Raw genomic sequence first — 13,704 nt, forward strand, 5'->3', positions numbered from 1 at the left:
TTTAAAGGTGCTACACTTGAGCCAAATGGCTTTTGATTTGTTTCAAAGTGATTTGCAGAATTATGAGAAATATACTTCAGGAATTCCCCACTCATTTCTTGATCTTACTCAGCTACATTTCTACAAAGTAGGGAATTATCATGTCTTCATTTAAGAACATCTAGTTTGAGACAGTTAATGCCTCAAGCAAGAAGCCTTGAAACAATTTACCGAATTTTTCAAAGCTACAGCACACAAATGTTGCTAATCATAAGGCTGTGACCTTCCTGTTATCAAGATGGTATGCAAACTATCACCATCAAAATAAAAGTCTTTGTAATTAAATAAACCACAAATCAGATTTTCCCAGCATAAAACCACTCATACCAGTGAATTCATCAAGCATTTGAGAGTCCACAAGTACTTCAGCTTTTTAAAACAAGTTATCCTGAAGAGAATGCACAGGGCCACATCAGCTGGTACTGCTAACCTGGCTGTGACAGGACAGACTACACACATCTAAACAGCTGCTGCACAGACGCCCCGTCCCACTTCTGTACACGCAACAACACTCGATGCCAGAGGCATGGAAAGATCTAAGAGCTAACGTGTTAATAGTTTGATTGTGTTGCAGATTTTTCTTTAATAAAGCTACTTATTTTTTGTTAAATGATCCACCTTCTACTCTGCATTCCAGGTACTTGTCCAACTCTGCCTCCTTCTTCACCGCTTCTGGTGACACTTTGGGTGCATTTGGAAAACAGATCAAAATCACACTCATGTTGTCTCGACTTCCCTGGGAAGAAAAAAGTTTGAGAGAATATTTTGGTTTTTTTTTTTATTTTTATTTTTTGTGCTCTTAAAGCTAGCAATGTCATCTATAGTTATAATTGTCCTTGTGTTAATTTTAAGGAAGAAAAAATACAGGTATGCACACATACACTTGTGTGTAGAGAGAGAGGAGAACAGAGAATTTTTATGGACAATCTCCCGCCCCCATATAGTGTATATACCATATAACCTATACTCTAATAGACAGGAGAGAAACATTGCAGGTTAAAGCCCACTCTGATAATCATTTTTTAATAATTCTATCAAAGCTATTGCTAAACATTCACTGGTAGTTGTCTTAAAGCAATATCTAAAACATATACACATATACGTGCACATTCATGCCATACAACATGACAGACAATTCTACTGGTACTCTTTACAACAGGATTTGCTATGCAGATCTCTGACAAATTTACAGTTAAAATAATTTACAATAAATTGTGGGGTCAACACATTTGCCTCCTAAGTAAAATATGGAGTTAGAAGTAAAACTATATACATTAACTTTATAAACTACCTTTTAACTATCATTATAAAAAATGACCTTTTAGGAAATATATTCAAAGATACCCGAGTATTCAAAATGATTTAATTAAATGATTGAATTGATGGTGGGGCCTCCCTCTACTCTCCTTCCTACTAGGAAACTGGAGTTAACTTTTACTTTTTAAGCATTTAACTCAGGTATATGGAAAAGACTGATCTTCTGTATCATTAGCTTAATCAACAAACAAACTTAAGAAACAGAAAAGATCATCAGAGGAAAATTGTATAAGATGTGACAAATGTTAATATGTTTGCTAATTTTTAAAATAATGCAGAGGAGCTAAAAAAAAAAAAGTGGAATCTAAGGTATACTGTGTATTTGCACTCAAGAAAACTGTTCTTAATTTACCTAACAAGCATTTAACTCTCAAGCAGTGCAGAATAAACTCAATAAATGCTACTTTCCTACAGACTAAAGGTGACAACATATGTGCCTTAAATCATATTCAGTTCTCCTGAAATTCAGAAACTGACCGTATGCACTATTAATAGAGCTGTTACTCTATTGATGTCAACATATGCATTGGATATCACAGAAATCAGGTATCAATTAAGTCGAGTTGCTAGTGTGTCTATAAAACCATACAGAATGTTGAATTTGAATCTCTGAATGTTAAATCAAATACACGAATTTTATAAAATCAATGTGTTAAAAAGAAAAATCAATAAAACCACCACTGACAAAATACAACAATAAGCCATAAGTAAAATGTCAAGATTTTCTAGTTTTAATGCTGCCACTCAAGTTGTATAACCCTGTTTGAGTCATTTATAACTTACCTAGGAGAGACAGCAGCTTGTATAGAGGACGTATTATATGTTAAACTAGACAACTTACATATTTCATTCCAGCTCCCTGCTAACATGCCTGGGAAAGCAGCGGCAGATGGCCCCAAGTACTTGGGTCCATGCACCCATGTGGAAGACCTGGAAGAAGCTCCTGGCTCCTGGCTTTGGAATAGTCTAGTCCCAGCCCCGGCTGTTGCAGCCATCTGAGGAGTGAACCAGTGGATGGAAGGAAGATCTCTCTGTCTCTCTCCCTCCCCCCTCTCTGTAACTCTTTAAAAAAAAAAAAAAAAAAAAAGAGTATAAGAGTACAAAAGTCTACGAGGTAAGCCTTGATCCAGGTCTGTCTCACTATAGAACAAAACAGCCAAACTAGCTCATCTATGGATATGATCCCTTCTGATGCTCCCAACAAGCATACAGGACACAGTGTGAGAGTATGTCTTACCCTTTTCACAATTAAACTGATTTTTCCAGAGAATTTAAATCACTTACCTGAGTTAGAAACAGTCTCACACCAATTTCTTCTGACTCCATGTCCCAGGCTATTTCTATGACATCACACCAAATGCTCACTAAGTACCTTTGCTGGTGCTGATTCATTAAACCAAAGTCGAAAAGTACTTCCACATATGTTCTGAGATATCACATGGCAAAAGTATTAAATTTCTAAAATGTTTTTTCACTTGTATGAAAGCTAACCATCCCCATCTTCCTTCCTTTAAAAGAAGCATTCTAATATAATCTTTTTACCTTTGATAAACATCCCCATTATTAGAAGGTTCCAAGTAATCGTGGTTACTAAAAGACCAGTCAGTTGACAACTTGCATACATGATAATGGGGTAATTTACTTCTAAAAAGTGTCCCTGTATTTTCATAATAGATGAAGAGTAACCTGCAACTGTGCTAAAACTTACTTTTGAGAACCGCAGGTTACAGAATGATTAAATACTAATTAATACAACATAAATTGTTTTATGCTTAAAAAAAAAAAAGGTCTAGCTACCTTATACAAACAGGTGTCGACTACTTCATTGCAAACTTTCTCAAGGTCATCAGTGACTTCAAGTCTGGATCTTACAAAATCACAGAGCTCTTCGTTTCCCATGACATCCCAGATACCATCACATGCAAGGATAATGAACTGATCATCTTCTTCAGATCTTTCAATGTCATGGACTTCAGGCTCTGGAGAGACAAGCTGCTCTGTAGGACCTTTTCCATGGACACACTTGTAATCAAAATCCCCAAGAGCCCTCGATACAGCCAGAGAGCCATTCACACGCTGAATCATGACAGAGCCACCTGCATTCTGAATTCGTTCTTTTTCCAGCGGATTACTTGGTTTGTGATCTTGTGTGAAGAAGTGAACTTTCCTGTTCCTACAAAGTAAACCTCTTGAGTCTCCACAGTTAATGAAGTAAGTGTGCTGGGGTGAAATTAAGACCCCCACCGCTGTTGACCCACTCCTATCTGCACCGTGCTTCTTCTCGGACATAACTCGCATGTGTTCATCAATCTCCAGAAAACCTGTTCTGATTCCATTCTTGACGTTTTCCACAGACGGTGCTCCTGCAGACCCTTTAAAGTCCTGGTTATTGGTGATGTGATCTAACAAATGCTCACAGCAGTACTTGGCAACCTGAGAACCAGCATGCCCATCATACACAGCAAAGAATGACCATGTTTCAAGTCCACTTGGCAAACCGATCACAGCCGTGTGTGCATCCTCCATTTCCACGCGCCAGCCTTGCATGCTGCTTAGCCCATATCGCAACCCATTACCCTGCCCCTGGGCATTATGCTTTTCCATCTTTGGCTTGTCTAAAAATGCTCCCATTATGTCTTGATCCTCTAGTTCTGCAAAGGAAAAGAAACAGGAAAGTCAATCACTGCCTTATCTTTTCTGAAGATACAGCAAAAGTCTTAGACAAGTACTCACAACTCTTACTATAAGCAGACACCTGTGCTGTTGACTTACAAACTGGACACTAACAGGGAAGAACTGGGGGAGAAAGGCTGATCACGCACAGCTCAGAGTGGACCGCAGGTAGTGAGACCTAAAGCATGGGGATGAGGGGAAGCTGATAAAACACTCTCCCTGATGCTTGGGGTAGAAAGGGGACCTGACAGTGGCCATCAACTTGCACGAACCGGGACAAATGTTTAAGGATATACTGCACCTTTTCTTAGGGTATCTCAGAACTAACTCGTATGTGTATCAATCAAGAAAAGACAAATTCACAGGACATATAAGAATCCTATTAATTCAAACATCTTAGTTCCACGTTTAGGAATTTCCAAAGTTTATCCAAATTACCCGGTTCTATTCCCACTACATGAATCCACTGAGAAAGTAAAAAAAGATCTTCTTACAATGCTCACAATTGGCATACTCCTACCTTTACTCAAGTCAGCCTCCTTTACTGGAATCCCATGCTCCTCCTCTCTGCTTACAGAAAACAGTATAAAGTCTGGCTCAAATTCTACCTCTTCCATGAGGTTTTTCAGTCGTTGATTAAAAAAGTCTTTAATACGTTGTTAAATTACTATAAATGGCCCAATTTCAACTTTCTGTTGTTAAGATTTATTTATTTATTTGAAAGGCAGAGTTACAGAGATGGACAGAAAGGGAGAGAAAGAGATCTTTCATCCATTGGTTGACTTCCAAAATGGCTGCCAACGGCCAGGGTGAGGCTAGGCTGAAGCTAATAGCTTTAAGGGTGGCACAGGCCCAAGCACTTGGGCCATTTTCTGCTGTTTCCCTAGGCCATCAGCAGGGAGCTGGATCAGAACAGGAGCAGCTGGGACATGAACTGGTGCCCACGTGGGATGCTGGCACTGCAGGCAGCAGCTAAACACTTTGGGCTAAAACACCAGCCTGTCAATTTCAAGTTAAAAGCAATTATACAAACCACAAAGCTTCCTATACAAATATACCAAAATTAATCTAATAATCTAATAATCTAAAGGCAAAAACACATTACTATTATACTCTATTTGACCACCATGTATAAATAGTAAAGGAGATCAAAAGGTCTTGCCCTGATGATGAGTCTGAAAGCTTAGTTAATCTCCCTTCCCAATCCTCCAAAGTCTGGAATGGAACAGCACAAGGCACGGAGACAGTTGGTCAGGTCTTAGGTTGGCCTCTAGATGACTAACAGCCTAGGTTCATGGACACTTGGGATCTGTGTAACCCAATGAGTCGCAACAGAACTAAAAGTGATCTGAAAGAAATAACAATGAACAGAGGTTTAATGGAAGTGACCATCACAAGGGACAGTAACTAGGTCTACCAGTATGCAGCTGGGAGACTAGGAGACAGATGCTAACCTCAGAGGAAACTGGGAGAGAAAGAGGGAAAATAAGGCCCTCTACAAAGGAAACAAGAGCTACGTTTGGTTTCCCAGGAACCTTCTGCCTCTCCTTCCCATCCCCAACCCAGAACCAAACAGATACACAGAAGACTAGCTGACTGGTGTAATAAAACAATCTGCTTACTCCTCTGCCCCATTACAATTCCACTAGCCGAAGGCAGACACTGAAAACTAGTTATCATTCATCCTTTACAGCAGTATTTATCACATTACTTTTCAGACACCAAATGGATACACATTAACATAAAGGTGAGTATTTTGATTGGAGGAAAGATAACCAACCATGATACCTTACAAGTAGACAATGTTTAAAAATTCTAAATCCTTCTAGTATTTTGCAAACATTACCTCATTTAACCTCAACAACCCTTTAAGGTGAGTGGTAATATTATCTCCAACTTACAGATGAAAAACCTTAGCTGAGATTAAAGAATTACAATAATGTCACTCAACTAGAAAGGACTCTCAAGTACCATTAACCCACCAAGGCAACGGTTCTCAACCCATGGTTGTACAATAGAATTGTCTGTAGACCTTTTGAAAAAATAAAGGTTTCCAAACAAGAACTTGCAGGATAGGAATGGAAACTAGGCATCTGTATATTTAAAAAATTTCACACGTAACTGTAAGGCACAGCAAGATTACAGATCACTGGAAAAGATCAGGTGGAATGTACAAGGTAGAGGATGGGGGACGAGAGATGAACACACAGCCATCAAAGACAACAAGCCGATTCATAATGGGGTCAAAAGCAAGTACATGACAATATATATCAGGGAAGTTTTACAAGAGGAAAGACTCCACTATTCCAAGGAGGGAGATGTAAACTCATTAATAGACAAACCAACAGAAGAAAGCAGAAATGACAAATCTTCCTCCTCTTAAGAATTCCCAAACAAAATAAAGTATGTATGAACATACATTACAAAGTTAGACCAACCTGGATTTAAATTCTGGGCCCATTAATAACTGTATGACTATTTAACTTTTCTGCATCTCTCTCCATATCTGTCTAAGAGGGTACTCATTTTACAGGCTCCTATGAAGATTAAATAAGTCATTCAATGCACTTAGCATATTGTCTAGCATACTATAACTCTCAATATATGGTAGAAATTATAATATTTGTTTCACTATTTTTTCTGTCAGAAGGAAAATTCAGTTATTCTAACCTTTCCTCCCTGCAAACAGTGGTGACTACCCTTAAACTTTAAATTTCTGTGTGATACACTTTACAGCACACTTTAGGGGTTGCCATTGTGGCACAGTGGGACAAGCAGCTGCCTGTAACGTAGAAGTCCCATATGGGCACCTGTTCAAGTCCTGGATGTTCCAATTCCCATCCAGCTCTCTGCTATGGCCTGGGAAAGCAGAAGATGGCCCAAGTCTTGGGTTCCAGCATCCAAATGGGAGACCCAGAAGAGCTTCTGGCTCCTGGCTTTGCGCAGTTCCGGCCGTTTCAGCCATCAGAGAAGTAAACCAACAGATGGAAGACCTCTCTCTCTCTCTGCCTTTCAAGCAAATAAATAAATCTTAAAAAAAAAAAAAAAAAAGATGAATTCCAGTGTGTATCAGGTGGCAATGGTAAATAAACACTGTTCCTTTCACTCCAGACGTGTGATTGTGTTTTCTGAGCTGAGGTATATACTTCTTACTATAGTCACAATCAAAAGCTTGAAACTCGGGGCTGGCACCCTGGCTCACTTGGCTAATCCTCCGCCTGCGGCACCAGCATCCCATATGGGTGCAGGGTTCTAGTCCTGGTTGCTCCTCTTCCAGTCCAGCTCTCTGCTGTGGCCCAGGAAGGCAGTGGAGGATGTCCCAAGTGCTTGGGCTCTTGTACTTGCATGGGAGACCAGGAAGAAGCACCTGGCTCCTGGCTTCGGATCGGCATAGTTCCAGCCGTAGCGGCCATTTGGGGGTTGAACCAACAGAAGGAAGACCTTTCTCTCTGTCTCTCTCTCTAACTCTATCTGTCAAAAAAAAAAAAAAAAAAAAAAAAAAAAAAGCTTGAAACTCACTGCCTTAGAGAAACTCTTGCATATGTCCAGGTGATGGGGCAATCTTTTTGAAGAACTGTTAATATCAAACACTGGAAACAATCTAACTGCTCATTAGAAGGCAAAATGGGTAAATAATAGAATACCAGGTAGCAAAACTGGTTTTACTATAAGAAGTATTCTTAAAAAGAAAGGGCAACATGGGGGAAGATGCAGCAAAGCACTTCTATGTACATCCTTGTTACAGCGTAAAACAACACGCAGGACACACACTCCATTCAGGACAGCAGCTCCAAGAGAACAGGGACTCAGCTTCGTTCACTGGCAGCCCCTCCCTCCGGACAGAGCCTAACACAGAGCAGAAGTGCAAAAAAATGTGTTGAATTACAAAGTTTCTGTCTGGGGAGCAAAAGAGAGAATGGCTTCAGGAAAGGGCCTGAAATGGCCCACTGTCAATGTAATTCATATTTCCTGGGCTTTGAAGCAGTAACAGGGACTTTAGGCACATAATTTCTGCTTTATCTTTTAGTTTTTTTTTTTTTTTTTTTTGCTTGGTTTTTTTTTTTTTTCCTTTAATTTGAAAGGCAGAGTAATAGAACAAGGGAAAGACAGAGAGAAAGAGGTAAGAGATCTTTCATCTGCTGGTTCACTCCCAAAACGGCCACAACAGCCAAGGCTAAGCCAGGCTGGAGCCTGGAGGCTGGAGCAGCTCACATTCAGACTGGCTCTCCAACATGGATCATCTAAGGGAAACTATATTCCTTCCTAGGTTACTTTAATTAAGAAATCAAAGAAAATAAAAACAGGAGCCAAAGAAAACAAAACCAAGGAATGTTTCAAAAGCACTCAGGATCGGGGCCGGCGCTGTGGCGCAGCGGGTTAAAGCCCTGTCCTGAAGCGCCGGCATCCCATGTTGGTGCTGGTTCGAGACCTGGCTGCTCCTCTTCCGATCCAGCTCTCTGCTATGGCCTGGGAAAGCAGTGGAAGATGGCCCAAGTCCTTGGGCCCCTGCACCCGTGTGGGAGACCTGGAGGAAGCTCCTGGCTTCGGATCTGCACAGCTCTGGCTGTTGCGGCCATCTGGGGAGTGAGTGGATGGAAGACCTCTCTCTCTCTGCCTCTCCTCTCTCTGTGTAACTCTGCCTTTCAAATAATAAATAAAATCTTAAAAAATAAAAAAAAATAAAATAAAAAGCACATAGGATTTTCTTCAGTTTAACTTAGATTTCCCACTAAACGAATGCCTCTCTGCTTCATTCTTCCTATAGCCCATATCCTCACACCACACAACTACATAACAGGTAGTTAAGGCTAATAACATCTAATAGTTACAGCAGAATTACTACTAGCCACTGTCCTACAGTTGTATATGTTAACTTCTTTTATCTTCACACCAAAAGATAGGTGCTACTCTTACCCTCTTCCACAACTGAAGAACCGGAGCTGTGAAGTTAAGCTGCCTACTCAAAGTCAACAGCAGTTGCCTCATTTCAGTGCCACTATTCCCTGAGCTAGACTGCGGAAAGGGGAGCGCAGGCATTAGGCTTAGGACACTTAGTCCCCATTAATCCAGCCTCTCTCAGCTTCCTCATCTGTACAGTGGACAGATTAATACTCACCACTGACTACTGCAGGACGTTTAAATGATGCAAAAATGAGGCATGCGGGGCCAGCGCTATGGCGTAGTAGGTTAAACCTTGGCCTGCGGCACTGGTATTCCATGTGGGTGCCAGTTCCTGTCCTGCCTGCTCCTCTTCCAATCCAGCTCTCTGCTAATGGTCTGAGACAGCAGTTGAAGATGGCCCAAGTGCTTGGGCCCCCACACCTATGTGGGAGACCTGGATTGAAGCTCTTGGCTCCTGACTTCAGATCAGCCCAGCTCTGGCCACTGTGGCCATTTGTGGGGTAAACCAGGATGGAAAACCTCTCTCTCTGTCTCTCCCTCTCCCTGTCTCTAACTCTCCTTCTCAAATAAATAAATCTTAAAAAAAAAAAAAAAAATGAGGCACTCAGCAAATGGAAACTAATTATGACTACTGTTGCTACATACATAGCAACATCTAGATTCCAACCTCTTCTAACAGGGACCTTACTCTCTTTTATAGGTCAGTCCAGTACTTATTTCCCAGATGTGCATTCGAAAGTATAATAAATAAGACTTTTGAAAAATATACACAAGAATGTAACAAAAACACTAAATTTAACAAATGAAGTCAATCATTTGATAAAATTTGAGGACCCATTCCACAGCAACTGCAAAAATATGGTCAAGAAAAAATGACTAATTTTGTGATTGGACTTTTACACATGATCATTGGTGATTCAGAAATCTTACCTCGTTGGGTTCTGAGTGATCTGTGGAGTCCTGGGAAGCAGCCAAGTGTATGCTAAATAAATTCAGTTGGCTATGTAAATGTAATACCAGAAAATTATTTTACTATAAATACTATGTTTACATAGTCACCTTGTATCAGCAGACATCTAAGCAGTATTTTATTTCGATTATTAAATTGGCATGCATCTAGAAGTGGTAAAGATCAAAGGAATTCAATTAATTAGCCCATGAAAGTTGAAGTCAGTTTCTGAGAGAAATTACGAATTCTTGCCTGAGGTCTTTACTCTTGAATATACACTGGGTCTGACCACAGCGGTGGCTATTTTTATCAGTTGATCTGAACTTTTTAAAACAGGGTAGTAGTACCATGACAATCATGAGACTTAACTACTCTTTGATATAATCACAGAATTTAGTGAACATTTTGTCTTTTGAAACTAAACTAATCCCTAATTGAAAAATTAAGGTTGGGCCAGTGAGTTATTCATTAAAATTCAGCCACTGTCTTTTATATAATATGCTTTCCATATTTTGATTTATTTATTTTGAACGTCATAGTAACAGAGAGAGAGAGAGATCTCCCATCTGTTGATTCACTCCCCAAATGGCCGCAACAGCCAGACTGGACCAGGCCAAAGCCAGGAGCTAGGAGCTTCATCCTGGTCTCCCACATGGATGTAGGGACCCAAACACTTGGGCCATCTTCCATTGCCTTCCCAGAGCATTAACAAGGATCTGGATGGGAACTAGAGCAGCCGAGACTCGAACAGGTGCCGATAGGGAATGCTACCATTGCAGGTGGTGGCTTAACCCAGTCTGCCACAAAACCTGCCCCAGCCACTGTGTTTTTTATAAAGGAAACAGCGGAATATTGAACCTGGTCATTTGGCTTAATCCATTCATTATTATACCAAAGAACAATTTTCAAAACCCCTGTCTGCATTATTGTCAAGATCCCCTGGGGCTGGCACTGTAGTGCAGAGGGTTAACACCCTGGCCTGAAGCGCCAGCATCCCATATGAGTGCTGGTTCAAGACCTGGCTGCTTTACTTCCCATCCAGCTCTCTGCTATGGCCTGGGAAAGCAGTGGAGGATGGCCCAATCCCTTGGGCCCCTGCACCCACGTGGGAGACCCGGAGGAAGCTCCTGGCTCCTAGCTTCGGATTGGCACAGCTCCGGCCATTGCGGCCATCCGGGGAGTGAACCATCGGATGAAGACCTCTCTCTCTCTGTGTAACTCTTTCAAATAAATAAATAAAATCTTCAACAACAACAAAAAAATCCCCTAAGCATTAGCCTTGAAGTAACAAGAGTTAGTCAACAAAGAATATGAATAGAGTCCTTAAAAAACTGAATAATAAAACTCTACAAGGTATTTTCTGATTATCTACAGATACATAGTCTAATACAGAATCCCTTGTAGGAAAAATGATATTCCCTTAGTATCTGATGTCAAAATTCTTAAGATTAACCCTACTTTTTCTGAGAAGCACTACCTTGATCAGATACTTAAGAGGGTGGTCAGGCTCAAAAGATATACTCAACAGAAGATCACTCACTGCTACACAGGCATCCCAATGACTGTGGATGTTGGTAACTTCGTTTGATAAGCACTAAAATAGGCTTATTATAAACATTTGGGAGGAAAATCTGGAGACCTGCATTAAAAGCAGCAGCTCCTTGGAGAAAGAGGAGGAAAAAAATAAACACCGGCTAACAGCACAGGCAGTGGTATACAACAGGGCAACATCCAAGTTATTTGTAGATGGATGTGGAGTATACTCACTACTACTACCAAATGTCTATATTCTACACTGCTCACTAGTGCCTACACAGTGGACTCTGTCCTCAACGATGAAGACACTCGGTTGACCTCTGGAATGTACATTACTGAAGCATAGATTAAGCAATATATTGCAAAGCTGGAATTCCATGAAGAATCATATGCTCCTTGTGACATGTCTGTACGGGATAATTTAGGCTACACAAACCACTTTTACCTTGCCAAGCTATATGACATAGTAATTGAAAAACTATGCTTTGTAACCCAACACAGCCATTTCTGCTATCTTCCAGGGCAAAGATAAACAGAAACAACCATAGTGGCCATTTGTGGGGTGAACCAACAGAAGGAAGATCTCTCTCTCTCTCTCTCTCTCTCTCTCTGTCTAACTCTGCCTGTCAAAAAATAAAAATAAAAAATAAAGACACTCATGCATCTTACCCATTAAAAAAAAATCTTCATGGAACTGTTTTCCCTTTAGCTACCCCACCTGCCTGTCTTTTTCCCTTTAAACTTGGAAAACGTGTTAGCTGGCTGCTCCACCAAAATCGAGTTCCTCCAAGTCACTGAATCCAAGAGACATTTTCAGCCTTGATTCAACGGACTGCTCGCAGCAGTATTCACCACAACACTCCTCCTGCAACACGCTTCCTGATGGCTTACAAGATGCTGCACACTCCTGGTTTTCCCTCTACCCCTAACCTTCCCACCCGTGTCCTTGGTAGGCTCCTCCTCATCTCACAAGCTGCCAAATACTGGCCCTCCCAAGGTACAGACCTGGGTCCTCTTTCCATGAGGGTGCAGGAAGGCTCCTTAAGATTTCCTTTACCATCACCAAAGGCCAAGGACATGGCTAACACCTCCTTCTATCATCTCCTGTCGGTCCATCAAGTCTCATGGATTGTATTTCCTAAATATTCATAAATCTTCACTTACTTTCTTTCTCCCACACCCTAGTCTCCAAGCTACACCACCCCCACTGTGGAAGCCCAGCTTCCTCTTTTGCCTCTTCACATGCACGCTGACACCCCTCCAACTGGCATTCCAAATTGTAGCCCAAGTAAACCTTTCACAATAACAAATTTCATCCTATCACTCCTGTACTAAAAGGCTTTCAGTGGCCTTCCACTGTTCAGAGTGGGGACAGAGGGATACAAAAATTGCTTCATATGGCTCACGGGAAAGCTCTGAATGGCCCACTCCTTTCACTTCTTCCTGTTCCTCCACCACATTCCCTACTCCAACCACAAAGTCTTTCCTATACTACCTAGTACTTTTTACGCTTCCTTCCTCCAAATTCACTAACAAATGCTACTGCCGCTACCTAAAATGCTTTCCCCTCATCCCTTAATCTGGTTAATTCCTACTCATTCTTCAGATTTTAATTCAAACCCCAGCTTTTCAGAAGCCCCTTCTTGAATTCCTTAGGTCAGTTCCCCAGCACAGAGCACACAGCTGACCAACAATCATTATTTCCTGAATACATGAACTCAAAGAAAAATCAGATGCAAATAAAAATTTGATAACGAGTGCACCCAGAGAGTACATACACATACTCATAGAAAAGTAAGACACTCTGAGGGAGAAAACAAGAAGAGAACAAAGTTTTCCTCAGTTCTCAAAGTTTCCTCAGTTCCTTCTGAAACTCACGAAGCTCACTGGACTAACCACTGAAAATCCACTCTTGTTGGCAGGTGTTGTGGCCCAGTGGGCTAAACCGCTGCTTGGGATGCCCGCTTCCCATGTCAGAGTGCTGGTTTGGGTCGTGGCTACTCCACTTCCAGTCCAGCTTTCTGCTAATGCATCCTGGGAGGCAGCAGTGATGTATAAGCACTTGGCTCTCTGCCACCCAGGTGGGAGGCCTGGACTGAGTTCTGGGCTCCTGACACCAGCCTGGCCCAGCCTTGGCTGCTGTGGGCATTTGGGGAATGAACCAACAGGTAGGAGCTCTCTCTCTTGCTTTCCCTGTTGCTATGCCTTTCAAATAACTAAAAAATATAAAAATGTTTTAAAAAGACCCACTCCTAGTCACCCATGACTACAGAAACTGAATGAACAAA

The 13,704-nt window shown here is 41.2% G+C and overlaps 1 protein-coding gene across 6 annotated transcripts in view; it reads right to left on the bottom strand.

The window, feature by feature from the left end:
• PPM1A (protein phosphatase, Mg2+/Mn2+ dependent 1A) overlaps nt 1–13,704 on the bottom strand; it is a 50,367-nt gene that overhangs the window by 9,455 nt on the left and 27,208 nt on the right. For 4 of the 6 annotated variants that reach the window (XR_016226397.1, XR_016226396.1, XM_070065028.2 and 1 more), the window contains 2 exons: nt 3,154–4,007; nt 658–775 (listed from right to left, as the gene is read on the bottom strand). Coding sequence is in view for 3 of the 6 variants with exons in the window: in XM_070065028.2 (XP_069921129.1) it covers nt 658–775; nt 3,154–3,987 (952 nt within the window). In the remaining 3 variants the exon portion in view is untranslated. Of the gene's footprint in view, nt 1–657; nt 776–3,153; nt 4,008–9,861; nt 9,932–13,704 lie in introns of those variants that run through there. The other 2 variants (XR_016226398.1, NM_001082698.1) reach the window with 2 other exon arrangements.

The sequence above is a fragment of the Oryctolagus cuniculus genome, chromosome 20, assembly GCF_051225735.1.
Source record: "Oryctolagus cuniculus isolate XC-2025 breed Fujian yellow rabbit chromosome 20, ASM5122573v1, whole genome shotgun sequence".
In the NCBI taxonomy this organism is placed as follows: domain Eukaryota; kingdom Metazoa; phylum Chordata; class Mammalia; order Lagomorpha; family Leporidae; genus Oryctolagus; species Oryctolagus cuniculus.